This window comes from Carettochelys insculpta, chromosome 3 (genome assembly GCF_033958435.1).
Source record: "Carettochelys insculpta isolate YL-2023 chromosome 3, ASM3395843v1, whole genome shotgun sequence".
NCBI classification, from domain to species: Eukaryota; Metazoa; Chordata; order Testudines; family Carettochelyidae; genus Carettochelys; species Carettochelys insculpta.
In genome coordinates, this window is record NC_134139.1 from 45,465,554 (window position 1) to 45,491,346 (window position 25,793).

A 25,793-nucleotide genomic window follows, 5' to 3' on the forward strand; every position below is an offset into this window, starting at 1 on the left:
TCCCCGCACCCCACAGCTCCCTCTGTGCCCCACGGCCCGCTCCCCATCCCCGCACCCCGCAGCTCCCTCTGTGCCCCACAGCCTGCTCCCATCCCCACACCCCACAGCTCCCTCTGTGCCCCACAGCCTGCTCCCATCCCCACACCCCCAGAGCACAGCTCCCTCTGTACCCCACAGCCTGCTCTCCATCCCCGCACCCCACAGCTCCCTCTGTGCCCCACAGCCCGCTCCCCATCACCCGCACCCCACAGCTCCCTCTGTGCCCCACAGCCTGCTCCCATCACCCGCACCCCACAGCTCCCTCTGTACCCCACAGCCTGCTCTCCATCCCCACACCCCCAGAGCACAGCTCCCTCTGTGCCCCACAGCCTGCTCTTCATCCCCGCACCCCACAGCTCCCTCTGTACCCCACAGCCTGCTCCCATCCCCACACCCCACAGCTCCCTCTGTACCCCACAGCCTGCTCCCATCACCCGCACCCCACAGCTCCCTCTGTACCCCACAGCCTGCTCCCATCACCCGCACCCCACAGCTCCCTCTGTGCCCCACAGCCTGCTCTCCATCACCTGCACCCCCAGAGCGCAGCTCCCTCTGTACCCCACAGCCTGCTCTTCATCCCCGCACCCCACAGCTCCCTCTGTGCCCTATGGCCTGCTCTCCATCCCCGCACCCCACAGCTCCCTCTGTACCCCACAGCCTGCTCCCATCCCCACATCCCACAGCTCCCTCTGTACCCCACAGCCTGCTCTCCATCCCCGCACCCCACAGCTCCCTCTGTACCCCACAGCCTGCTCTCCATCCCCGCACCCCACAGCTCCCTCTGTACCCCACAGCCTGCTCCCATCCCCACATCCCACAGCTCCCTCTGTGCCCCACGGCCCGCTCCCCATCCCCGCACCCCACAGCTCCCTCTGTGTCCCACAGCCCGCTCCCCATCCCCACACCCCACAGCTCCCTCTGTGCCCCACAGCCTGCTCCCATCCCCACACCCCACAGCTCCCTCTGTGCCCCACAGCCTGCTCCCATCCCCACACCCCCAGAGCACAGCTCCCTCTGTACCCCACAGCCTGCTCTCCATCCCCGCACCCCACAGCTCCCTCTGTGCCCCACAGCCTGCTCCCATCACCCGCACCCCCAGAGCACAGCTCCCTCTGTGCCCCACAGCCTGCTCCCATCCCCCGCACCCCCAGAGCACAGCTCCCTCTGTGCCCCACAGCCTGCTCTCCATCCCCGCACCCCACAGCTCCCTCTGTGCCCCACAGCCTGCTCCCATCCCCACACCCCACAGCTCCCTCTGTACCCCACAGCCTGCTCTCCATCCCCACACCCCCAGAGCACAGCTCCCTCTGTGCCCCACAGCCTGCTCTTCATCCCCGCACCCCACAGCTCCCTCTGTACCCCACAGCCTGCTCTCCATCCCCACACCCCCAGAGCACAGCTCCCTCTGTGCCCCACAGCCTGCTCTTCATCCCCGTACCCCACAGCTCCCTCTGTACCCCACAGCCTGCTCCCCATCCCCACACCCCCAGAGCGCAGCTCCCTCTGTACCCCACAGCCTGCTCCCCATCCCCACACCCCACAGCTCCCTCTGTGCCCCACAGCCTGCTCCCCATCCCTACACCCCACAGCTCCCTCTGTGCCCCACAGCCCGCTCCCCATCCCCACACCCCACAGCTCCCTCTGTGCCCCACAGCCTGCTCCCATCCCCACACCCCACAGCTCCCTCTGTGCCCCACAGCCTGCTCCCATCCCCACACCCCACAGCTCCCTCTGTGCCCCACAGCCTGCTCCCCATCCCCACACCCCACAGCTCCCTCTGTGCCCCACAGCCTGCTCCCATCCCCGCATCCCACAGCTCCCTCTGTGCCCCACGGCCTGCTCCCATCACCCGCACCCCACAGCTCCCTCTGTACCCCACAGCCTGCTCCCCATCCCCACACCCCACAGCTCCCTCTGTGCCCCACAGCCTGCTCCCCATCCCCACACCCCACAGCTCCCTCTGTGCCCCACAGCCTGCTCCCCATCCCCACACCCCACAGCTCCCTCTGTGCCCCACAGCCTGCTCCCATCCCCACACCCCACAGCTCCCTCTGTGCCCCACAGCCTGCTCCCATCCCCACACCCCACAGCTCCCTCTGTGCCCCACAGCCTGCTCCCCATCCCCACACCCCACAGCTCCCTCTGTGCCCCACAGCCTGCTCCCATCCCCGCATCCCACAGCTCCCTCTGTGCCCCACGGCCTGCTCCCATCACCCGCACCCCACAGCTCCCTCTGTGCCCCACAGCCTGCTCCCATCCCCACACCCCACAGCTCCCTCTGTGCCCCACAGCCTGCTCCCATCCCCTGCACCCCACAGCTCCCTCTGTGCCCCACGGCCCGCTCCCATCACCCGCATCCCACAGCTCCCTCTGTGCCCCACAGCCCGCTCCCCATCCCCCGCACCCCCAGAGCACTTCTCCCCCTCACTCCCATTGCGTGTCACACAAGAGACATGGTAAGGCAGAGGGTGCTTCCCTGGCAGGGGCCCAGTGCTCTGAGCTCTGTGCAAGAGGGCCAGGTGTGGAGCCCCATTAACCTGCCTTGCAACGCAGAAGAGGTTTGAGATCGTGTCTAATGCTGCCCCTGCTTTGTGGTCTGAGTCCCAGCTCCAGCTGCCTGGGCCTGAGGGAGTCATGGTTCTGCCCCGCCATGTTGATCCCCAGCCCTGAACTTAGGCCCACGTGGGAGGAGAAGGAAACACCTGTGACCCTTCCATCTTCGGGCAGAGAGGCAGAATCACGCCCCCCCGGGGAAGGGAGCTGGGCACCCCTGGCCGAGAGGGTCTCTTTTAAATGTCCAGAGTCCTTTTGTCTGGTGTCCCAAGAGCACCATGTCTGCGGCCCTGGCGGGGGACATGGAGGAGCTGGAGAGGGCAGCCCTGCACCTGGACAAGCTCTGCCCCGCTCGAGCACAGGACCTGGGCCAGGAGATCCAGGCGATGCTGCGGGCCTGGGAGGAGCTGCAGACGCTGGTGCTGAAGAACAAGACCCATGCGCAGCAAGCTGGTCGGCTGCAGCAGTTCTTCGGGGATTACTTAGCCATGATGTAAGTGACCACGGCCCACTGGGCTCCCTCTCTTCCACCTGCAGTCCGGCAAGCCCTGCCTGGAAAGCTGGGACCCGGGGAGAACAGCCGGCAGGCTGCTACTCCGCTTGGGGTTCACAAGGATCCGGCCCGGTGCTGCTCGCAGGCCGTGTAGGCGCAGGGGGAGCCGAAAGAGCTCCCAGGGAAGACTCAGAGCAAGCCAGGATGTTTGGAACTGAAGGGAGGCCCAGGTGACGAGAGCCTGGAGGCCAAGAGGTGCAGACAAGGCTCCGTGGCGGTACTGCAGCCCCATGCAGGCCGGTGGTGCCAGTCTTCCCCCAGCATCAGGGAGCTCCGGCAGCTCTCATGGCGGTTTGAACACATGCAGAGGGAGGGGGTCGGCCACACGCCTTTGGATTCCAGAGTGCACAGCCTGCCTGAGGCTACTGCCCTGGGGCCGGCCCGTACCCGCTCCTAGCACAGCAGTGCCAGACCTGCCGCACTCTGTACTCCCCATCCCTATTCTGCCCTACCCGCTCTCCTGTCCCTCCCCACGTTTCCCCACCACCTCCTGGCCCTTGTGTTCAGCTCTCCCCAAGCCTCCAGCCCTCACCTTCTCCAAAGGGGCGTTTTGTGGAGAATTGGCCTGAGCCACAGAAAATGCGGCCTGCAGGGAGTCCTTCGAAGAGGGGGTGTGGTGTGGGCAGAGGGGAGGGAAGCCCTGGCTACTGTTTGGCAGCTATATTCTGTCCCGTCATCCCAGCAGCTCCTTGTGGCTCTGTCCCCTGGTCTCTGCAGCTCGTGGACAGAGGACACGAGGGCTCAGATCTTCTCGGAGAGCGTGAGCGCCCGTGGGCTCCTGGTGGCTCAGCGGGAGGAGCTGGAGAGGAAAATCGAGGACAAGCTGAAGGAGTTCGAGGCGCTGGCAGCTACGGGACAGATGCTGGTGTCTGAGGAGCACTACCTGAGTGAGACGGTAAGCGGGAGGAGCCCGGGGGACTCTTCCCAAGCTCCCCATTGAGAACCCTTGGGGGTCAGCCTCTGGCTGGTGCAAGACAGGCGTGACCTGCCGGCTCCTCAGAGTGGGGGGTCCTGGGCACAGTGCCCAGCCAAACCATTCACTTAGGGGAGCCTGTGAGACAGACTTGCCGGGAAGCCATCCAGGGCAGTGTTCTGGAGGAGGTAGCAGCCTCCACGCCGGGTGTGGTCACTCATGTGGCCACCTGGGGGGAGCAGGCGTTTCACCCTGAACTTACCCTCTCTCGTGATGGAAGCTGAGCACAGGCCTGATTGGGCTCAGCTTCCCTCCCAGGCCTGGCCCCCAAGGGCCAATTACGAGGCTGCTCCTGAAGACAGCATCACTCACCACTGCGACGAAGGATTCTGGGCCTTCCACGCGCCCCTCTGGCTTCTCAGTGCCTGAACCCACCCTGCGGCTGCGGCTGCGGCTGGGGAGCGGAGGAGGGTCGGGTGGGGAGAGCTGAAATTCTCAGGGGAGCCTGGGACACCTGTGTTCTCCTGTCAGATCAAGGAGCGTGTGGAGGAGCTGCGGAGTATGCTGGGCTGGGTGCTGGTGCGCTGGCGAACTCAGAAACACCACTGGGATCCTGGGAGCCAAAAGGGCCAGGACAGTGCCCTGGTCTGCACGCAGAGGGTGGCCCCCCGCTGCCAAGTGAGTCTGGAGCTGCTGGGGACGGTCTGAGGGCAGGGACAGGTCCGGCCCTCCGGTGGGGCCTCTCTCAGTGTAGTGAGGCCCCTGCACAAGCACAACATGGGGCAGGAGCAGGTAGGAAGGCGGCGTATCTGCCAGGACAAAAATATGGGAGACTCATGTAAACCGTGACGGTTTCCCACCTCTGAGACGCCTCACGTCGCAGGCCTGGCAGAGGAAGGACGGGCTGGTGGTTTAAGCAGAGGACCAGCTCTCAGGGCTCCTGTGTTCTAGCCCTGGCTGTGCGGCTCACTCTGTGGGTTGAGTTAGTTCCTGACCTGCTCTGTGCCTCAGTTTCCCCACCTGCCGCAGAGGGAGAAGGCTCCTGACCCACCTTTCTGAGTGGGGGTGGGGGCTGTGAATCACTTGGGACCACAGTGTCCAGATGGCCTCTGGCACCCAGTGCTGGCCTGTACCGCGTGCGAGAGGCCCAGGGTCCCCACCAGGTCCCACTGCGCAGCTGTAGCGCAGGGAGGTGCACGGGGGAGGAGGATCCAGGTGGAGGGCAGGGGTGGTGGTGCCACGGGGGCTGAGGGAGAAAGGAGGGGCGGGCTGTCCCCACATCTTCACCGTATCTTCTTTTGTTTCCCAGGACCCCTGTGCCCAGGCAGCTGTGCCCAAAGCAGACAGCATGCCGGGCCCTGACACTTCGGAAGGGCCTCAGCCCATGTTGTGTGCCCTGCAGGGGCCTGGAGCACGGCGAGAGCAAGAAGCGGCCTCTCCTCCCCCCACATCTGTGCCAGGGGCCCGGCGAGGGCTGGAGCAGAGCTGGGATGAGCCCGGTGACTGCACGCCCCTGGAGGCGCAAACCCCCAGGGAGACTCTAGTTCTGGATCCCACAGGGACCCCGGTGCTGCTGGTGCCACGGCCGGGACCGAGCAGCCTGGGCGGGACTGTCAACTTGATCCTGAGTATTGGCAGGAAGCGGGAGGAGCAGCTGGCGCAGGCTGGAGCGATGCCGGGGGAAGAGTCCCTGCACAGGGTAGGTGGTGCCACGCCGGGGGGACACTGGCTTTGCAGGGCTGCTGTGCTGTGCCCTGGGGGCTCGGTGTGAAGCTGCCGGGGGGAGCCGTGCCCTAGTGCTGAGCTTCTCCAGCTGCAGGTGAATCGGGGGCTGCGGCTCTGCAGAGCAGAAAGGTGCAGGGGCACTTGGCAGGGTGTGGCAAAGTGGGCATGTTTCCGAGCAAGCCCAGGGACCCAGGGCGGAGGCTGAGCAGCAGAGCACTCAGGAGATCCTCTGACGAATCAGCCACGAAGCCGATGCACCCTCTGGACCAGGGAGCCGCAGCCCTGACGGCCCTGAGGCTCAGGATGGCAGTTGCAGCACAAGCTCCCTGAGATTTCCAGCAGGGGCTGGGCGTTGGCACCGTGGCCCTCCTCCTCCACCGCACGGTCACAGGCCACCCTCAGAGCTCTTTTTGTCTCTCTCTCCCCCCGCTCAGCTCCCTGGCACTAAGCCCTCAGGCTGTAAAACCTTTTGGAAGCGTTGCCAGGGGCTCTTGGGAAACACTCTGGGTAGTTTAAAGCGAAAGAAAAAGCCGTCCCACCAGCAGCCCGTGGAAGAGGTAACGTCCCGGGGCTGCATGCCGGGCACGCTGGCTGCATGGCGTGGGCTTGCCATTTACTAACACACTGACACTGCTCCTGCTGCCCTGAGAGGGCAGGCTAAGGCCATCCCCTCTACCTGGGCTGCAGCAGTGGAGGGGTGAACGGGGAGGCACCAGGCAATGCCGGTAACCCAGCCACAAGAGAAGCCCTCCTGAGAGCTGCTGGGTGTCCCAGTATTCCCAGGCTGGGATCGGTGCACCAGCTGGCCCGGGGTGCCAAGGAATGGGCGGCTGGGCCTCTCGGGCACTGGCTGCTCTCTGCTCCCATTGGTAAGTGGTTTCCCTCTGGTGGTTGTTGGGAGGAGAGACGAGTCGGGCACTAAAAGTGGGCAGCTCTCCAAGCCCACAGCCCCACTGGCGGTGCAGGTCCTGTCGCTCGCCTGAGTCCTGGATGTGCCAGGGAGTCCAGGGACAGGCTGGTGGTTGGAGGGCTGTGGGTGGGGGAAGCTTGCTCTGTGGTGCATGAACTAGGCTTGTCCTGGGGCTACCCAGAGGGCTTCCAGGCTCTGAGGTTGGCTGTGAGGTGCAGCTTTCACACAGAATCCCATGTGTTTAATGCTCTTCATCATGTGTCTCGCTGCCCTGAGGGGGTTGGCCTTGAAATCCACTCTCGTGTGTGTGGCCTCACTAGACAGCCACAGGGCTGTGTCCAGTCCCGCCCGTGAAGCAGACGTAGGGCTGGGCTGGAGAAGCAGAGCTGGAATAGTTCACCTGGGCAGCACAGAGGAATGGAGGAGCCGGCCCGAAGACTGGGGCATCGCAGGCAGCCTTGTAGTCAGGGGAAGTGCTGATCCATCCCCACTGCCCGGGCAGGACAGAGGCCTTTGCCAGCGTCCTCGGGCTGCACAGACCCAGTTGGTGTGCTCAGTTAGTTTTTCTCAACATAGAGTCAGGTTCCGGACTCCAGAGAACATAATAGTGAACTAACAGCTATAACGATAATTGTAAGGAGAGAAAAGATTTTGGGCCCCACTCAAAAGCATCCAGCCCCGATCCACCTATTGACTAGCCCTGCCCATTCCAGCGGGAAAGGCCAGGGAACTCTATGAGCAGGGAAGAGAGTGGAGGTGGCCTAGATGAGACAGAAACGGATGCTCTTGCTGAGTGATGGGGAACATAGGGACAGAGCAAGTCCCAAGTGCTCCAGTCCTCTCACCTGGCACATTCAAGGGGAAGAGAAATCCTGGCACCTGGGGCCAGCCGTGACTGAGGCTCCTTTGTGAGGTGGGCACCGGCCAGCAACGTGTGCGGGGAAGGGGTCTGTGCTGTTAGAACGATCCAGCCTGTGCTCTATCAGGGCAACCAGACACAGTGCCTGGGACTCTGCATTGCAACCCAGCCCGTGTAGCAGAGTAGAAGCAGCCAACTGCACTACATCTCCCAGCATGCCGAACCACGGAGCTTTCTGTGGAGCATTGCATGCTGGGAGGTGTAGTCCTTATGGCCCATTACCCATGATGGGAGCCCAATTGGGAGCAACCTCGGGCAGCTGGTGGGTCGGCAGTGCAGCCGCCATCCAGGGAGCATTGCGCTGGCCCTGCACTTGGACTGGGCTGTGGGAGCTGGTCCCCAGCAGTGAAGCCAAGAGACCATCACACCCTGGAGTGTGCCTCGAGCTTCCTGGCCTCACTGGCCACTGTGCTGAGAATAGGGCTTGCGTGATGGGTGACTGAAAGCTGCTCCGGAGGAGCTGTGTGTCCATGCATGCCATGAGGGACCCAGCCCCAGAGTGGGTCTGGGGCCGTGCCCAGCTGGGCAGGTTTGGACACTAGTGACCTAGTGGGTCTCATGTCTCTCCCCACCTTTGTTTCCCAGGTGAGCACCTATCTGCATGTGAAGGAGACCGAGGGGGGTCAAGATGCCACCCACAGGAGCTCAACCATGCCATGGCTGGCCAAGCAAGTGCCCCCCAAAGCCCAGGCTTCCCTGGTCTCAAGCCCTGGGCCTGAGGCTGCCTTCCACACCCTGCCCAAGATCAGCTCCAGCTCCCTCTTCCGCAGCCTGAGGAGCAAGGGAACAGCAAAGGCAGAGGGCGCTCAGCTGCTCACGCCACAGGGCATCTTGAGAGCCAGTCCCAGCAGGCTGCAGCCTTCGCTGGAGGAGAAACACGGTCCCAGCAGCACTTGGCCTCCGAAGTGCGGCAGCGGGAAGAAGCTGGCAGGGCGGGTTCCAAGCCCCAGGCTCAGGCAGCGGCTGGGCTTTGAGAAGAACCAGCTGGGGCGGGCAGTTGAGGCAGAGTGTGGCATTGTCAGGACAGCATCAGGTGGTCCCAAAGCTGATCTCCTGAGCCAAGGCTGGGGGCGCAGCAGTTCCCAGCTGGCGGTGGGGAAGAGTGTGTGCCCGCATCTTTCCCTGGGCTCTGTACTGAGCGTGGAGCTGCCCAAGGACCTTGGTCTCCTTGGTAACATCCAGGATGCCATTAAAGTAGCGCAGAAGGAGGTGCCGCCAGAGAGGGAGGAAGAGAGGCAGGGCAGCGGGATGGTTCCGTGGTACACCGGAGAGGCAGAGGGGGAGAACCTGTGGAAGGAGAGTCTGAGCCGGTCAGTGGCCGCGTGCCACAGGCCCAGAGGGCCAGGAGAGGCTTCCAGGAAGGCTCCGAGGAGCAAGGGAGGCACCTGGTTCGAAGAGGTGACCTTCAACCCCAGCTACTGCAGGCCAGAGGTGCACGGCGTGAGTGCCACCCCCTGTGGGGAAGACCGAGGGACTCCCGGGAGCCAGGGCAGTGGCGGGGATGATTTCCTGGACTTCAGACTCAACCGGCTGTCCCGCATCAGTGTACTGCACGAGCAGATAGGCCGCGAGTGGGACACTCTGGCAGCCACGCTGGGCACGCCCAGCAGTGCCACGGCCGAGATGCCAGTAGGCTGCAAACCCAGGCTCGGAGAAGCAACTAGGGCAGAGCTCAGGCCTTCTCCCACTAAGCACGCGAACGGCGCAGGAGGGCTCCCCAGCACAGCCAAACCAGGGCACCCCGCAGTGAGCGGCAAGCTAAAGGCAGATCTCCCACAGCCTCGACCAGAGCCTGCCCCCGTCAGCGAGACCGCAGAGGAAAGCCTGGTGGCACGCTTCAGACGGCGTACAGACTTACCAGCCCTGCTGTCTGTGTCAGAGGGGGAGCTCAGTTCCCAGCCATGCAGCCTGGGCTCAGCGGAGTTAGATGGCCAGGACCTGACTCCAGACACAGGGCTGTCCAAAGGGGCAAATCTCCCAGGCTCAGCTGAGGTTTGCCACCCCGACCACGAGCTGTTTGAAGAAGAGGAGGAGGAGCTGCAGGCCATCTGGAGCAACATGGAGGGGTGCAGCAAGCAGAGCCCCTGTGGGGACACCGATGCTCAGCCCAGGCTGGGGAGCAAGGCAGACCAAGCACTGAACCCAGAGGTTTCCAGTGGGAGACTGATCCTAACGTCAGCGAATAACACGCTGGTGGCCAAGTTCACCCTTCCCACCTCCACGCAACTCCTTCAGAGCCCGGATGGGGACAGAGACACCAGGGAGGGACACAGTAGTGAGGGGAGCCCAGGCAGGTTCTGGGCATCCCTCCCCTGTCGAGATGAGGCAAAGGAGGCTGCACCTGCAGGATCAGCGGAGGCCATGCAAGACCGGTGGAAGCATCAGGAAGAAGACAGAGGCACTGACCAGGTTTGTGGACTTTGTGTGCTGTTCCTCAGCAGGTGGGGGAGACCTGCCAGGTATCTGCCAGAACCTGAGCTGTCCCCTTCATGTGCTCTCAGGCATGGCAGCGATGGGGCCAAATAACTACATATTCCCAGCTCGTTCCCACGCTGTAAGCCACGGCTCTGCAGCCAGCCTGCTCCGGCAGGGGCCACCAGCAGTCGCTCGTGCCAGCCTGTGGGGCTCGGCTGGCTGTCCAAACGCCATCTGCAGCCTGTAGCAAGGCTTAAGCCCAAAGCTCACCCACAGCCGCCGGCAGGGCCAAACTCACAGTGCCGAAATCATGGCCTCCCGCCGCTTGAGTTGGAGCAGTAACTCTGTTAGCTCCAGTCGGTAGCAAGTGGGGCCAGGGGTAGACTGGTCACTAGGGAGGGAGGTCACCCCTGGCTCCAGCCCAGTGGCTCTCAACCTTTGCACATTACTGGCCCCTTCCAGGAAGTAGGCTGGTTTGTCTAGAGGACACCCCACATTTCACTTCACTTCTAGACTCCCATCCAAAATCACCCAAGTGTCCCGGCACACTAGTGCGGGGACGCAGCTCATGGGCTCATTTTTACCCTTTCCTTATACAATAACCAGTTGGAATGCACCTGTCGTGCTTATGTTTCAGTGTCTAGTACAGGGGTCAGCAACCCCTCAGCACATGCGCCAAGAGTGGCATGTGAGCCACTTTTCCTTGGCGCATGAGGCGGGAGCTCAGCCCTGCCCCGCCTCCTCCATGTAGCCAGGAGCTTGCTCCAAGTCTGTGGATTAACAAAAGATCAGCTAATGCTGCCAGCTACCCAGTGAACGGGAAAGCGCTGCGTCTTCATTGGTTTATGAATGAAGCTGTTGTAAGTAGGACTGTCAGTGACTTTAAAAAGTATCACCGGCACTGGGACTGTACATAGAGGTCAGAAGGACAAATTTCAGCAGCTGTTGTAAAACTAAGCAAATAGCTAGTTGAGTTGCTGTGCCCGCGGGAGGGCCTGGGTATCCCTGGCAGAGAACCACAGCACTAAACAGGATATCGCAGCTGGATCGTGCATGTGGAAGTGTACATCTGCTGTGTACGTGTGCATGGAGGATATGGCGTGGCAAACACCCACTGCCTGGGAGCCAGCGTGCTGTGGAGCAGTCTGGCTCTCGGGGGCTCGCTGCACCAGAAGGCTGGAAGGTCTGTGGGTGCCAGCCACAGGCCTGCTCCTTCTGCTCAAGTGCAGGAGGACTTTTGGAACCGAAGGGCTGGGCCCTAGTCTTGCTGAGTCCTGCAGGCAGCTGGACTTGTAACTCTGCCAAGGCAGACTGCGCGCACAGGGCTTACTGCAAATCTAGGGCAACGCTCCTGGTCCCAGAGGCCATCCGTGGTCCCCTGGCTCAGCACCACACTGTCAGCTCCGCATATGTGCAGCACTGAGCCTTCCCATGAGGTCCAGAAGGGCAGCTTATGGCCTGCTAAGAGCACACACGGTCCCATTGTAAGCCCTCCCTCTGACAGACTGAACGCAATCGCCCATTTGCCATGCAGGCCTAAAGGTATGCTCATGGTGGTCTGTGGGACCCCCAGAGTTGATGGCTGTTGGGGAATGACCTCCCCACAGCCCAGTGGCACTGGGAGTGTTCTGCTCATTGTCTGTCTCCTTGCAGACGCCCCCGGGGAAAGCGGAGTTTCAGATGATGGAAGGGACTCTGGAAAGGAAGCACGTGCTGCAGGCGGGAGGCCGGAAGGTACAGTAGCAGCTGCCCGGCCTTCTCTTGGGCCCTGGGCTACACAACTGCCTTTTTCGGTCTCTGGTGGCAGCCACGCCCTGTTGGCTACGCTGTGTGGAGGGCTCCCGGGAGGGGGGCCTGCTTGGCTCCCCAGGCACCTGAGGCAGTGTCCTGCTTCTCAAGGGAGCTTTCATCCAGCAGCAGCCACGCTCGTCTCTGCTGCGAGGTGTGGAGTGTGTGGCGCTCCTGGCAAACCAGCCTGTGTATGCCCCTCGGGCCTAAGGGGAGGCCCCCACTGCTGCAGATCCTGCTCCTGTTTTGAAAGTAAAAGGGAGAAGATATTCTGCCCATCTAAACTGCTCCCGGAGCCTTTCCCCAGCTGCTCTCTAGCCGCAGAGCTGGTGGTCGCTCTCCCAGCTGCCCAAAGCACTTCTCGCCCGTCCTGCCTGCTGGCGTTCTCAGCGGGGGAAGCCTGCGCCTAATCTGTGTTGGGAGCCCGCTGTTCCATGACGCTTGTGCACACGACTTTGGTCACAGGCGCTAAGGCGTGGCTGAGCCCTTATTCAACATTCCCTGAACACTGGCGGCATTTCTCAGGGAAACTGACCCTGGCCAGCACCCGCGGCGTGGAACTAGCGGCTCGATACGCTTCAGGATGCCAGCCGTTTGTAGCAGCACCTAAGAGGGTACTGCCCCTGCCCACCCAGGGCCTCTGGGGGGGGAGTCAGGCCGTAGCTTGCCTGGTGGCATGCCACAAATGGGGAGACATTCGTGCCCGGACATCGGGCGCCGGCTCTTCAGCGCTTGTAAATGGGCGCCGCGTCACTGAAATCAGTGGGCCAGATTCTCGGGTGGTGTAAATCAGCACAGCACCACTGAAGTCGGCAAAGCTCCACACGGATTTACACCAGCTGTGAATCTGGCCCTGGGTCTCCGGGGTTAACAGCAGCCAACCATGCATGTGCAGGACTGTAGGGAGGGAGCCGCACCACGGTGTGCTCTGCCAGGGCTGTTTTCTATAACACTGGCAATGGGCTGGGTAGGGACTGGCAGGTGCTAAATCACCTCCCTGCAGCCTGTGGTCTCAGCCCTGGGAGCACAGGGCTTGCAGGGAGCTGAGAGCCTTTTGAGGCAGATAAATGGATTTTACCCCCAAATGGGAGCCATGAGCAGGGTTCCCTCCGATTTTCTCCATCTGTGGGCAGAATACATTTGATGTGCGCCGAGCTGCTGGCTGTGGGCGCTCTGCTAATCAGCTGGGTGGCACCTGAATCTCCCCTGGGTGGGCACCCAAGCGCTCAGCTTACTGGGAGCAGTGGCCATAGGGCGGCTTAACCTCCATTCCTCAGGAAACCAGCCCAAGCCCAAGGCACTTGCTACAGACTCGGTCTCCATCGCCATGTCTGCACTTGGGAGCCGCCCTGCTTTGGCCATCCGCTGGTGGGGAGCGGCTGGCACAGCTGTGCCCGCGCTAACCACCACATGCAGACCAGGATGAGCTGCGCTTTGTCCCACGTTACATAACCTGGATTTGGGTCTCAGCCTGGGGCCCTTCCCGCTGCTCCCTCTGTCTGCAGTGTTAGCTGTACCCACACAGGGCTCCTGGGGCATCAGCTGGCAAGTGTGTTTCAGTGCTGCAGCTGGTGGAGAAGGGACCCCTGGTGCTGGCACCTTGGCAACTGTCCGGATTCCTGCCCTGTTTGGCAGTGCCATAGAGACCCGTGGAGGCTGCCGCTACTTTTTAATGGCCCTCTCACTGGAAAGATACGCCACAGTCCTGCTAACTCAGCCCAGCCGCCTGGCACTGTCCCCGGCACAAGCGTAGAGCTGCAAGGATGGCGGGGCCAGGCCTGGCCTTGGGCCTCACCTGTGGCCTCTGCTTCTGGTCTCCTAGGCGACCTGCCGCACCTGGCACCTGTTCCATGCTGTGCTGATGAGGCAGACTCTGTGCTTCTACCAGGACAGGAAGGACACGCTGAAGGTACAGGGTGTGGCCGGGAGGGACATGAGAATGACGTTGAGGATGGAGATGTGTCTGCTGGTGTCTGAGGATGGAGATGTGTCTGCAGGAAGAGTGGGCCAGGACGTGGGCTCCTGTTCTGGGCTGTGGGGGCAAAGCCAGTGGGAGCGGCAGTGGTTGAAGAATGGGGCACTGGGACTGGACTCAGGCTTCTTGGATTCTGCTCTTGGATGTGCCATTCACTTCCTTTGTGGCAGGGGCAAGTGCCTTCTTTATGCCTCAGTTTCCCCAGAGCAGCACTGTCAGAGGATGTACCGTTTCATTAATGAATGTAAGCAAGTGCTGGGAGGAGCAAATCATTATGAGTGGCAGGGGGCTCCAGAGAGCACAGCCAGGCCAGCTGGGCAAACGAGCCCCCCACCTCCCATGCAACTGAGGTCTTGGACAGAAGGGCTCCAGCCGGGGGAGGAAGGATCTCTGGGAAGTGGGCTGGAGCTGAGAGGAGAACTGTGGTCGTCAGCCTGCCTCCCCGTGCCTGGCCCTCTGGCTGCAGGGAGCCAGCCTTCTTCTGTTTGCAGGGGCTGCACAAGTTCCCACCCAGGCAGGAGCCCCCACTGCCCCAGGGTCCTGCAGGATCCTCTGCTGCTGCTGGCCTCTTGCTGAGGCCGTTTGGGGGCTGCTGCATGGGAAGCTCCCCCTCAGTGCTGGGTCACTGCGAGCCGGGAAGGTGGTCGTGGTTTCCCAGTCTCTGGGTGCTAGAGGCACTGCCTCCAGGGGAGGGCACTTTGGCCTTGTGAGTACCCTAGAGATCCACTGGGATTCACTCACCTGTCACCCCTGCGCGCTGCTGCCAGCTGCCCCGTATCCCCTGTCCCCAGCTTTCTAACCGGCCGTCAGTGTCGGTCTCTCGCTATCCTTGGTGCTGCCAGTCTCGACATTAGCACAACATTGCTGCTCACCTGACTTGTCTTTGCTGAGTGACTCCCTGTGCAGCCTGCGGGGCGGGAACGGCTTTGGCCTGGTGTTACCCCGTTGGGCCGGTCATAAGGGCGGTGGGAACCACGGGGCAGGATGGGCACTCGTTTGTTGAGAGCCACAGGCACACGGGAATCCTGTTAGCCGGGGGGGAAAGACCCTTCAAGCCTCAAAGGCCTCACTGTCATCTTTACTGTCCCTTGTGCTGCAGAGCTCCGGGGTGGCCCTGCCCCTGAACCTCTCGGGAGCACAGTGCGCCCGGGAAACGGAGTATACCAAAAAGACCAACTGCTTCAGGCTACAGTGAGTAACCCCCACCAGCAATTCCAGCACTGCAGGGAGGGTGGGCGGACCCATGCGTACAACGCCTCCTGCTGGCCCGTTCGTGGTGCTGTGCTGGGTGCCCTTCACTGACCACGCGCTGAGACAGACAATGGTAAGCTGCCAGCTCCAGTGAAATGCCAGCCCCTCTGTGTTGGCTGGAGGCCAGCTCCTTGCCCCAAGGCCTGGATCTCAGAGGCAGTGGATGTGAGGTTCCCGCGTAATTCCATCCTCTCCCCCTTTCACGCCCAGGCTTGGGGGGGGGGGGTAAGGGTGACCCCCGTGCCGGCACCTCCTGTTCACCTTTTGCTGACTCGCTCTTTTCATCCCAGGCTGCGGGATGGCTCCGAGTACCTCTTGAGAGCTCCATCCCAGCTGCTCATGAGCCAGTGGGTCTCCAAACTGCAGCAAAACTCAGGTGAGGCACACGCCAGCCAAAGTGCAGGGTTGGAGTGGTGAGCAGTCACCGACAGAGCTGTGGGGGCAGAGGGGAGCCCAGGGCTGGGACAGCAGGGGGGCTGCAAGTCAGAGGTGAGGGGCCTACACTTCCTTCTGCTGTGCCAGGGCACTAAGGAGCCCTGGGCACACAGGATTTTCTGGCATCCTGCCCAATTTTCTCTTTGCTGCCTCCCCTGGGATGGAGTGGTTGGTGCAACTTTTGCTGCTCCCCACCCCAGAGGTGGCTGCATTTTCATGGTGCTGGGTATCTGGAGTTTGGGCATCTTGTTGGGCTCCTTGGAGGAGAGGAGTGCCCTAAATGGCCAAACCTGATTGTCCTGGTGTCTGAACTGTGGAGTAGAGTTGGGCTGGTTAGTTTGCAGACATAGAGCTGGGACCTCCTTCCCTAGCTCATTTTCATTCTAGTGCCCCTTAATGCTGGGCACATGCACAGAAGAATATCAGCAAAGCATCCCTGTGTGCAGCAGGGAAGGACTCCGGGCTCGTGGGGCACTGACAGGGGCTGGGATTTCTAACACACACCAAAGCGTTGTGCAGGAGTTGGTGCCGGTGTACAAGAGGCTTTTTTGTTGTACCATTTCAGGCAACACTGTGTTAAAGCACACCAGCAGGGTCTGCGTGGCGCAATTCATGTGCAACGTGTCAGTGTGCTTTCAAAATCCCAACACTGTGCAGTGCATGGCCCTCCTCCCTTGTGCACACACACTTTTTACCATCAGACCCACCCTTTCCCGATTCCTGTCCCTCAGGGAGAATACGCATGGGGGCTCCGTGGCCTGGATCGACTGACTTAAACCTTTGTACTCCGCACAGAGCACAGGTCATCTACAGGTCTCCTCCACTTCACTCCGTCTCAGGACAAAACGTCTAGCTGACCCCAGGAATACCCCAGCTGTAGTCCTTCAACCTCAGGAGATTTTCTCCAAAAAATTAGGCATTGGCTTCACATTAGCCTGAATGTGGCTGAGTCTCGGGAATGGAGTTGTTAGTGTGAGAGAGCTAAAGAGAAGCTGGAGACAGTAAGATGGGACTATTGCAGTTAGCAAGGACATGGTGCCATTCAGGTTTGGTTAGAACTGGTTTAAGCCGGGCTTTTAATGAATGGTGTTGAGAATTGTGAATGTTTTATTCCAAACCTCTCTGTATTAGTCGTGGGGGGGGGCCTGGGTTCTGATGTTAATGTAAATAATGTGTAATGTAAAGCACTAGTAAGGAAGCGGAGGAAATATGGTAAAGGGCAGTGTAATGTTAGGCGGTATGATAATGGATTACAGAAGGAATCGTTTCATTTGTTTGGAAGGAGTCCAATTAATGTCCACAGGGGCCTGTGAGGTTCTAGGATGGTTAGGCTGGACTTCACTGTGGGGCTAGCGGTCTGGTCACTCATGGAAGTACCATTTGCATGTTAGTGTGTAGGTAGAAGGATGGTGCTGTGTACCTGGGAATCCCAAACCTCTTTGCCTAGTGAAGCATTTTGCTTTTAAATAAGGTTTAGCTTCATCCTTCCAGGCATGGCACATATTGGTCCTCTGTGTAATGCATTTTCTGTAGCTGACCTAGAGGCTCAGAAACTAAGCTGGTTTTATTGCATCCTGGAAACATTTCAGCATAAGGTCATAGCTAACAGACTGGTACTGCCCTCGCCCATCCCAGGCACCAGCCCCTCTGGGGCTCCCAGGCAGCCTCTGTAATCCATTCCCCTAGACAGGAACCTCTGCTCTTGAGCTGACACTGAGCATGGAAGGGCAAATCCTGAGTCGTGCTGAGCACCCATTAGTCAGCACTCCCTGACCTTGGCCCCAGGTTGTTCAGCCCAGCATGGCGGAGCTGGGCCCTACCATCTGTGGATTTAGGGATCTCATTACTGGCTCTCCCAGCATTATCAGTAGGTGTTTGCTTTGCCCACAGGTTTCCCTGAGGTGGATTATTTCCAGGCAGTCACACAGCCTGCTGAAGGGGCCAGCTCTGTTCCAGGGTGAGTGCTGGAAAGCCCCGCCCGATCAACATGCAGGCAGTGGCTAATGCTTAGGCGTCAGAACCGCATGTGGAGGCCGTGCTGCAGCTGGGGGCGGCAGGGCGGCTGTGCTGACCCAGTGAATTACTGTGTTGCCCAAGCCAAGTCCCCTTCTATTACCTGCCCATGTCTCTAATCTGTCCCCACGTCCCTTTGGGTATTGCCCCATCCTCACTGGAGCGCCTAGCTCGTGGCAGCTGAGTGTCACCTCCCGACCCCAGCAAGCTTCTGGGCCACAAAGCAACTTCAGGTGGGCCACGCTGTGGCTTATCATAGAGGCTTCTCCCACTCAGAGCGCCCAGGCAAGGGTGCAGCCCAAGTGGGTTTGAATTGTCTGAGGGTCAGGTTGCCTGAGGTGAGCAGGCCCTCTCTGCAGCTGAGACCGGCGCTGTACATCTCTCTCTCTGACACTGCCTTTCGTTTGTACCCAGACCCAGCAAGATCTCTGGGCCTGGAAGCTACAGCAGTTCCCACCTGCTGAGACATCCTCAGCCTGTTACGCTTACGAACAGAGAGATCTCACTGCTGCCTAGGTCAAGTGCCAGGCTGCAGCCACTGCATGGGACTCAGGAGGACCCACTGCATTCTGCAGCCACCCAAGCAGGTACGTGTGGTGACTTTCTACCCTGTCAGGGCCTCCTCAGGTGCCCGGCTCAGTCTTGTCTTCCTTGCTTCCTGGGGCAGAGCTCCTCACTTCACTGCACTCGTGCTCAGGTAGGTGGCGCCGTAATAAGCCCCACCTGAGCTGCAGGTTCTGGCATCGTGGCCAGAGTCGTTCCTCCCCTCATGTTCTCCATCCAGGCTGGTACACAGCACGTAGGAGTGACACCAGCTGTCGTGCCGTGGGAGGGAGTTGAGCTGAGCGAGACCTCAGAGCCCTCTCTCAGCCGGAGAGGCAGCATGGAATCGCCTCCTCCCACCCACCTACCCACCCCGTCCCAGCTCCTGTGCAGCGTGCCCTGACCAAGCCACCACATCTGGAAGATGCCCCCACTTGTGGTACTGCTGCCCCTAGCACTGGGCGGGGGCACTGAGATCAGAGGAAAGGACCCCCACCTGCTGAGTCACTCACACCCCTCTCTCCAGCACTTGGGTTGGGTGGGTGAAGCCTGCACCCTGCAGGCCGTACAAGCGGCCTGGAGCTCTTTGGGGTTGGAGCAGTGGCACCCTGTTGTGACCTGTCGCACCAGTGAAACAACAGCACCACTGTAACAGGCTCTTTGTGCTAGGGCCACCTGCACGTAGAAGGGGGACCCTTAGCTCCTGCCAGTCTGACATATATAGGCTCCTGTCCTTGCATTTATCCTGGCTGCATTAGGAGGTAATCCGAGGGCTGTCAGCCACATGACAGGACACAGGCAGTGCCAGTGGTTGCCTGCTGGGTCTCCAAAGCCCCAAGATAACAGCTACCAGGAGGAGGATGAAGTGCTGGTGACACACAAGAGGAGGTCCCACTCATTCACCTCAGGTACGCACCACAGGGAGACTGGGCTAGTGGCAGGAGCAGGAGACTGAGAGCCCAGGGGTCAGGGCTCTGTTCCTGGCTCTGGCTTTGCATCCCTGGAGGAACAGGCACCTTAGTTCCCCTCTGTAAGCCTGAGCCTCCTCCCAGCGGGGCTGTGCTTGAAAGGAGGATGAATGGTGATCCAGAGCCCTGCTTGGGTGGCTGTGGCAGGCTGCTCCCTCTGAGTGGTGCGAATGGGGCTGAGGTCCCGGCTCTTCGTGTTCCCACCGCGGATCCCCGGGGTGGGCTTGTGAGAGGTGCTGGGGGTATCTTACATGCAGATCTGAGAAGAGCTGTTCAAGCTGTAAAGAGGCTGAGCTGCCCAGGCTGGCCTCAGCCCGGGCTTGTGAGCAAAAGCACAGCATCATGGTATTGCAGCTGTAGCCTGTACTTCCCCTCCCATCGCTCAGGGAAGTTCAGCCTTTTCTTTCACGGCCTGGATTGCATTGCCAAAGGCCGCCATGAGATGGCACCAAGGCCTTCTCCTCACAGCAAGGGGCCCTGAAAGGCCCTGTATTACCCACGGTTCCCTATCCAGACAGCGTCCCCCTCTGCTAGACCACACTGGAGCGGGGGTCCCACTCATAAACACTGGCCTACCGCTTGCGAGGGGATTGTCGCTCCGACCTGGGGCAAGGTGGGGAAAGGCCACAGGTCCCGGGCCCCCAATTATTCAGTGGGGATGACGTTTGCATGGGAAGCTGCAACCTGCCCAATGCTTTGTCTCTTGCAGCCACTTATCAGAAGATCACTCCAGTGCCGGTGCCCAAGGATCCCCTGGAAGCTGGGAGCAGCTACTCCATCACAGTGTACATTGGGGAGCAGGCAGTGGCCATGCCCAGACCTCGCTGCCACTCCTTCGTGTCCATGCCAGGGAGCCCCCGGGAAGGCAACCCCTCCCGCCACAAGAGCAAATCTGTCTTTAAGAAGTTCTTTGGGAAGAAGGAATGAGCCCAAGGTGGGGGCATGCAGCTTGCAAGGGCGCTCGAGACGAGCTGTCAATCGTCCTAGCAGGGCCTCTCCAGGAGCAGGTGCCTATGGTCGTGCCAGCGCCCTCAGCCACCCACCCCCTGATGGCAGGAGCCACCACAGGGCCAGGCTGCTCTGGCAGACACATTGCTGCCTCTCTCTGAGCTTGCAGGGCTGGTCTCTCTGCGCCAGGGGAGCTGGTGGAGCCCGCGGAGGGAGCATCGGGCAGCTGGTTCCCCAGGCACCCCAAAGTGCACACTGTGCAGGGTAGGGAAATGGAATTGTTAGTGTGATTAAAACCAAACAAACTGCACTGTCTTGCTAGTCTTTTCTCCCCTTGCGAGCAGGGCTGGCGGTAGGTGGAGGCTCCCTTAGGCTGCAGTTCTCGGGCCTCTCTCAGTTCTCCCAGAGTGCTCTGGGAACCAGGGTTTGCTGGGGAGCTGCGCTGGGGTCAGAGGAGAAGGGGGCTCCCTGGGACTGACCCGGGAAGTCTGTGCTGCTCTGACTTGGTGAGGGGGTCTCTCGGAACTCCAAATTGCAGGGAAGTCGTTCCTTCTCCCTGGGAAGCCTTGGCCCAGAGCATTCCTTGTGCATGCCAGGACAGTACCCAGCTGAGCCCAGACAGAGCCTACGGAGAACCTCCTCCCCTCCCAGGGGGAACGGCCTGGAAGTGATTCTAGCACCACTGAGTGCTGAGTTGGTGAGCTTTCCTCTGCCTGACCCTGCCACCCACTCCCCAAGGAGCCGTGGGTCAGGCCAAGCCCAGACATCCCCCTCCCAGGCAGCCCAGTCCTGCTCTTCCCCCACTTCCCAGTGGGATCTCAGAGGGCTATGCCCCTGTTCACATGGGCAGTGAAGGAGGTGGGTGCATTACTCTGTCCACAGAAAGCCCACTCTGTCCACTGTGCTGGGCTGCACAGCCTGTATCATGCCAAAGGGGTGGAGTCGCCACCCCCCAGCCACGTGCCTCCCTTCCCTGCTGGACTCCAGGCACTAGGAGTGGGTGAAAAGGCAGGGGTGTTCCCGGGTGATGGGGATGGCTGGGGTATCAGGCCAGTGTGCTGAGTCTTGGGGTGAGAATTCAGGGTAAGGGGCTCCTCCTGCTGGCCTGGGAGCTGCTCTTCTTCCCTTTAGCCACGTCTCTGGGGCATCCTGGCCATTAGCTAACCCCGCCCCCCCTGCAGGGCTGTGCCTGGCTGGTGCTGCAGGGCTGGGGGCAGGGCCTCTCAGCCAGGAGCATCTGGAGCATTTCCCATTTTGGAAAGGACTTGCAGCTTCTGATGTGGGAGCAGGTGTGGGCAGAGGACGGGCTGACCCTTGGGCAGAGGCTGATCTCAGGGCCCCTGGGCTGAGTAAATAAGGGAAGGGTGGAGTCCCTGGCACCCGTATGCGGGTAGTGAGCTCTGCTCAGTCCCGGCTGGTGTCTGAGGAGTGAAATGGGCAGGTCTTGGCCCAGCTCCCAGGGTCATAGCCCAAATCAGAGGCAAAAGTGGCACTGATTGGCTACCTTGTCAGGAGTGCTGGGTGCTGGAGGCGGAGCTCCTTGTGCCCTGGGGAAGGCCTGGGGCACACTGCCCAGTATGTGAGGAGACGCTAGTCCTGCTGCTGCCCAGACTGTGCACACAGGAGGCGTCAGTTTTCAGGGATCTCAGCCTGGCACCTATGTGGTAACACACCCCAGGTGTGGGGGCTGAAGCTCAACTCCCACTTCCCAGCCAGGAGAAAGTCTTCCTTTTAATGTCCCTGCCCAGCACCTATTGACGCCACCTCCTGGGTGCTGGCCAACACAGTCACCAGCACAGCCAAAGTAAATCCACTGTGCAAGCTGCCTCGATGGGAGCAGGCAGGACCTCTAGGGCTCAAGGGCCCAGCTATCCCCTACTCACACAGCAGCTGGTTAGCCAAGGCCCAGTGTCACTCCATGGCTGCTCAGGGCATGTGTGAGGCGGGGCTGGTAGACCTCAGTCCAGTCACTGATGGGACAAGCATCCTCATTGCCAGAGCAGCACAACGGACAGGGTCAGGTGGGGTGGTGTATGGGCCTGAGAGCCAGAAGGGAAAGCCAGCCTACTGCAGAGAGAGGTGTGGGAGGCTCAGGGTGCTGTCCAGTCTCAGCCAGTACTGACTCCCAGGCCCCAGCATGCTGGAAAGGCTGCAGCGCTGCAGACGGCAGGACAGGTGGCTCAGTAGGGGGTGCTCTCCTCTCCAGCTCTGAACTGAAGCCCCTGGTGCTGGCTAGCTTCAGGGGGGTAGCCGTGTTAGTCTGCACCCACAAAAACAATGAGAAGTCCTGTGGCACCTTACAGACTACCAGGTTGTTTGGAGCATAGGCTTTCATGGGCAAGGCTGGAACGCATCTGACAAAGCGGGTCTTTGCCCACGAACGCTTATGCTCCAAAATATCTGTTAGTCTATAAGGTGCCCCAGGACTTCTCATTGTTCACGCTCCCGTCGGCTACTGCTACTGAGGGGCCTCTTTGGGAAGAACCCTAAACTCAGGGCCCAGCCTGTTTGCAGCCCATGACCTTAACCCTAACCCAGCCCTCTTTCTCATGGGTTCTGGTACTTAGCCCAGGACTCCCAGAAGCTCCCTGCCTTCCCGGCAGTTTCTGTGGGTGGAGCTACTTCCTCTTGCAAATGGCAGGTGCAGGCAGTATCCACCCACTGAGCCAGTGCGGGCTGGGCTGAGCGAGCCTGTCCCAGTTGGAGGCCTGGCTCTTAAGTCTGCACCTGCTGTGCAGAAGATGGGACGGCTTGGCTCTTCTTTGGGCTGAGGAGCGCTTTGTTCCTACGGCTGCTCGACACACTTGGGGACAGCTTGGCCAAGGGAGGCAGAGAAGGTGAGCGGGCAGTGACAGCTGGGTCCTTGAGGTAACAGAGGCTGGCAGATGTGTGGGACCGAGATGCCCAGAGGTGTGAGGTGAGGGAGTCCTGCAGGGCTGAGTGCTAAAGTGCTGGGGGATGAGGGGTCCTGGGAGCCCAGCTCTGGGAACATGGGTTGTGCTCTCATCATGGTAACTTTGTTCTGTCATGGAGTGACACTGGGAAGAGGCACCAGCTCAAGTAGCCCACTCTGAGCTCTACAGGTCTGCTGACCTCGTGGTCTTCACCTTCCCCCACTGAGCTGGGGCCGCGAGCTGAGCGAAACTCTGAGGCATCCCTTCCCAGTGTCTGTAGCAAGGCTAACGTGCTGGGCTGGCCCTGCCACAAGTGGAAGTGGAAGTGGAAGTGAAGAGGCCTCTGGGGAGGAGGCGAAAGCGGAACCAGCTGCATGAGCTGCTATTCTGACTTCTGGTCCCAGGCTGTCCCCCGCCCCTCAGAGCAAACTGCTGCACCGCAAGGTTTCCACCACTGCTGACCCACTCCTGCCCCATGCTCTGGGTAGGGAGCCTTGGTCTGTCACTCGGGGCACCCACCCCAGGATGCTTTCATTTGCCCCACCTCAGTCGGTCCCTCCCAGGAGGGGGGATCCTAAGGCATGGGGTCCACAGCATTGCCAGGAGAAAGATCTGAGCTCTTCCCCAGCCCCAGGCAAGGAAATGGTGGCAAATGGGGAAGGGATCAGAGCGGCTGAGGGGCATCCCCTCGTGGCAAGGGGGGGCTGGTGTGATGCTTGTTGTGGTCCTCCTCCCTCAGTGGGGAATAGGCCGGACAATGTGGGGAGAAGATGGATCTCAGGCCTCTGAATGCTCTGACCTAAGTACCCCTAAAGTGTGTGATTGCAGCTTCCCTTTAAGCTGGCACAGAGGCTCAGGCCTGCAGCAGGGGGAGAGAGCTCTCTATGCCCTCAAGCTGCCATGGCTGCTGGGAAGGAGCCCCTCCTTGCCAGCTCCAGCAGGGAACCACCCAGGTGCGCCTGACCCCCCAATCCCCTCCCACACCTTGGCTACGTCTACACGTGCACCCAACTTCGAAATAGCTTATTTCGATGTTGCGACATCGAAATAGGCTATTTCGATGAATAGCGTCTACACGTCCTCCAGGGCCGGCAACGTCGATGTTCAACTTCGACGTTGCTTAGCCCAACATCGAAATAGGCGCAGCGAGGGAACGTCTACACGCCAAAGTAGCACACATCGAAATAAGGGAGCCAGGCACAGCTGCAGACAGGGTCACGGGGCGGACTCAACAGCAAGTCGCTCCCTTAAAGGGCCCCTCCCAGACACACTTTCATTAAACAGTGCAAGATACACAGAGCCAACAACTAGTTGCAGACCCTGTATATGCAGCACGGACCCCCAGCTGCAGCAGCAGCAGCCAGAAGCCCTGGGCTAGTGGCTGCTGCACACGGTGACCACAGAGCCCCGCAAGGGCTGGAGAGAGAGTATCTCTCAACCCCCCAGCTGATGGCTGCCATGGAGGACCCCGCTATTTCGATGTTGCGGGACGCGGATCGTCTACACGTCCCTACTTCGATGTTGAACGTCGAAGTAGGGCGCTATTCCCATCCGCTCATGGGGTTAGCGACTTCGACGTCTCGCCGCCTAACGTCGAAGTTAACTTCGAAATAGCGCCCGACGCGTGTAGACGCGACGGGCGCTATTTCGAAGTTGGTGCCGCTACTTCGAAGTAGCGTGCACGTGTAGACGCAGCTCTTGAGTCCCCATTGGCCCTGAGCAGCCTCCTGCACCCCAAGACCCTCACACTTGGCTCCAGGGCCATCCCGAGGTGTGGTGGGGCCCAGGACAACCACCCCAGTGCCCCAATCACATGGCCTCGCCCCTTCCACGGTCCACTCCCACCCTGAGCCCTGGCTCCTCCCTGACCAGCCTGAGGAAGGGGGTGGGCGACAATGGCAAGAGGTCGCCTCCCCTCGGCTCCCCCCCTCACACTCTACACATGGCACTTTGCCACACCCTCCTGGCCTGCTGAGCCCTGTCGCTCTGCGGACGGCTGGGAATGGGGCCTCCCAGCAGCCTGCGGAGCAACGGGACTTGGGTCCCTGAGGGTGTAGTGTGGCAGCACCATGTGGGAAGTGTTTGGGAGGAGGCTGAGGGTAGGTGGCCTGCCGCTGCCTGCCCCCGTCCTGCACCAAGTAACCTTCCTTCCTCCTCCCATCCATGGGACGGCTGGGGCAGCTGCCACAGGGCCCCCAAAAGCGCAGGGTCTGGGGTGACTGCCTCAACTTGTCCTATGGGCAGGATGGCTCTGCCTGGCCCCAACTCAAAGCCCACACCCCAGGCCAGAGCACACACCTCCTTCTGCACACCATCCCCCAGCCCTGAGCCCCTCCCCAAATCTGGAGTCCCCCCCAGCACCCTACCCCTTCATTCTCAGCCTCACTCCAGAGCCTGCACCCCCAGCCAGAGCCTTTCCACTTCAACCCTCTGTCCCAGCTCTGAGCCCCTCAACCCAGCCCCACCTTTGAGCCTCCACCCCCAGCCAGACCCCTCACATTCCTGTATCCCTCCCCCACAGCCCTGAGCCTGCTCCCACACTAAGAACCCTGTGCTCCCACTCCAGCACGAGTTGTTATGTTCACCAATATGAAGGTGAGGTGTCATATCACCTCCGCGTCCCACATTGCCTCCCCATCCGTGCACATAGGAAAACTCAGCCCACTGGGAGGGGAAAAACAGAGGGGACCTTGCCTCTAACCCCACTGGTGTCAGAACTAGGGTGTCCTGCTGCAGGGCAGTGGGGGCTGGGCTAGCAGAGGGGCTGTGGGGGGCACTGGCAGAGCTGGGGATCGGGGCTGGGCTAGCAGAGGGGCGTTGTAGGGGGTCACTGGCAGAGTTGGGGGCAGGGCTGCGCTAGCAGAGGGGGGTTGTAGGGGCTCACTGTCAGAGCTGTGGCACAGGGCTGGGCTAGCAGAGGGGAGTTGTAGGGGGGACTGGCAGAGCTGGGG

At 60.8% G+C, this 25,793-nt stretch overlaps 1 protein-coding gene across 6 annotated transcripts in view; it reads left to right on the top strand.

Annotated features, from left to right (window-relative positions):
* The window catches only part of LOC142011008 (uncharacterized), a 48,494-nt gene extending 28,242 nt beyond the window's left edge, over positions 1-20,252 (top strand). For 5 of the 6 annotated variants that reach the window (XM_074989770.1, XM_074989773.1, XM_074989775.1 and 2 more), the window contains 14 exons: positions 2,865-3,085; positions 3,863-4,040; positions 4,590-4,736; positions 5,368-5,757; positions 6,218-6,340; positions 8,198-10,021; positions 11,681-11,761; positions 13,638-13,724; positions 14,890-14,981; positions 15,332-15,417; positions 17,367-17,433; positions 17,904-18,076; positions 18,791-18,940; positions 19,710-20,252. In XM_074989770.1, coding sequence (XP_074845871.1) covers positions 2,865-3,085; positions 3,863-4,040; positions 4,590-4,736; positions 5,368-5,757; positions 6,218-6,340; positions 8,198-10,021; positions 11,681-11,761; positions 13,638-13,724; positions 14,890-14,981; positions 15,332-15,417; positions 17,367-17,433; positions 17,904-18,076; positions 18,791-18,940; positions 19,710-19,927 — 3,837 coding nt within the window. In that variant the 3' untranslated portion in view covers positions 19,928-20,252. The remainder of the gene's footprint in view (positions 1-2,864; positions 3,086-3,862; positions 4,041-4,589; positions 4,737-5,367; positions 5,758-6,217; positions 6,341-8,197; positions 10,022-11,680; positions 11,762-13,637; positions 13,725-14,889; positions 14,982-15,331; positions 15,418-17,366; positions 17,434-17,903; positions 18,077-18,790; positions 18,941-19,709) is intronic. The other variant, XM_074989774.1, reaches the window with a different exon arrangement.
* Positions 20,253-25,793: the final 5,541 nt, after the last annotated feature.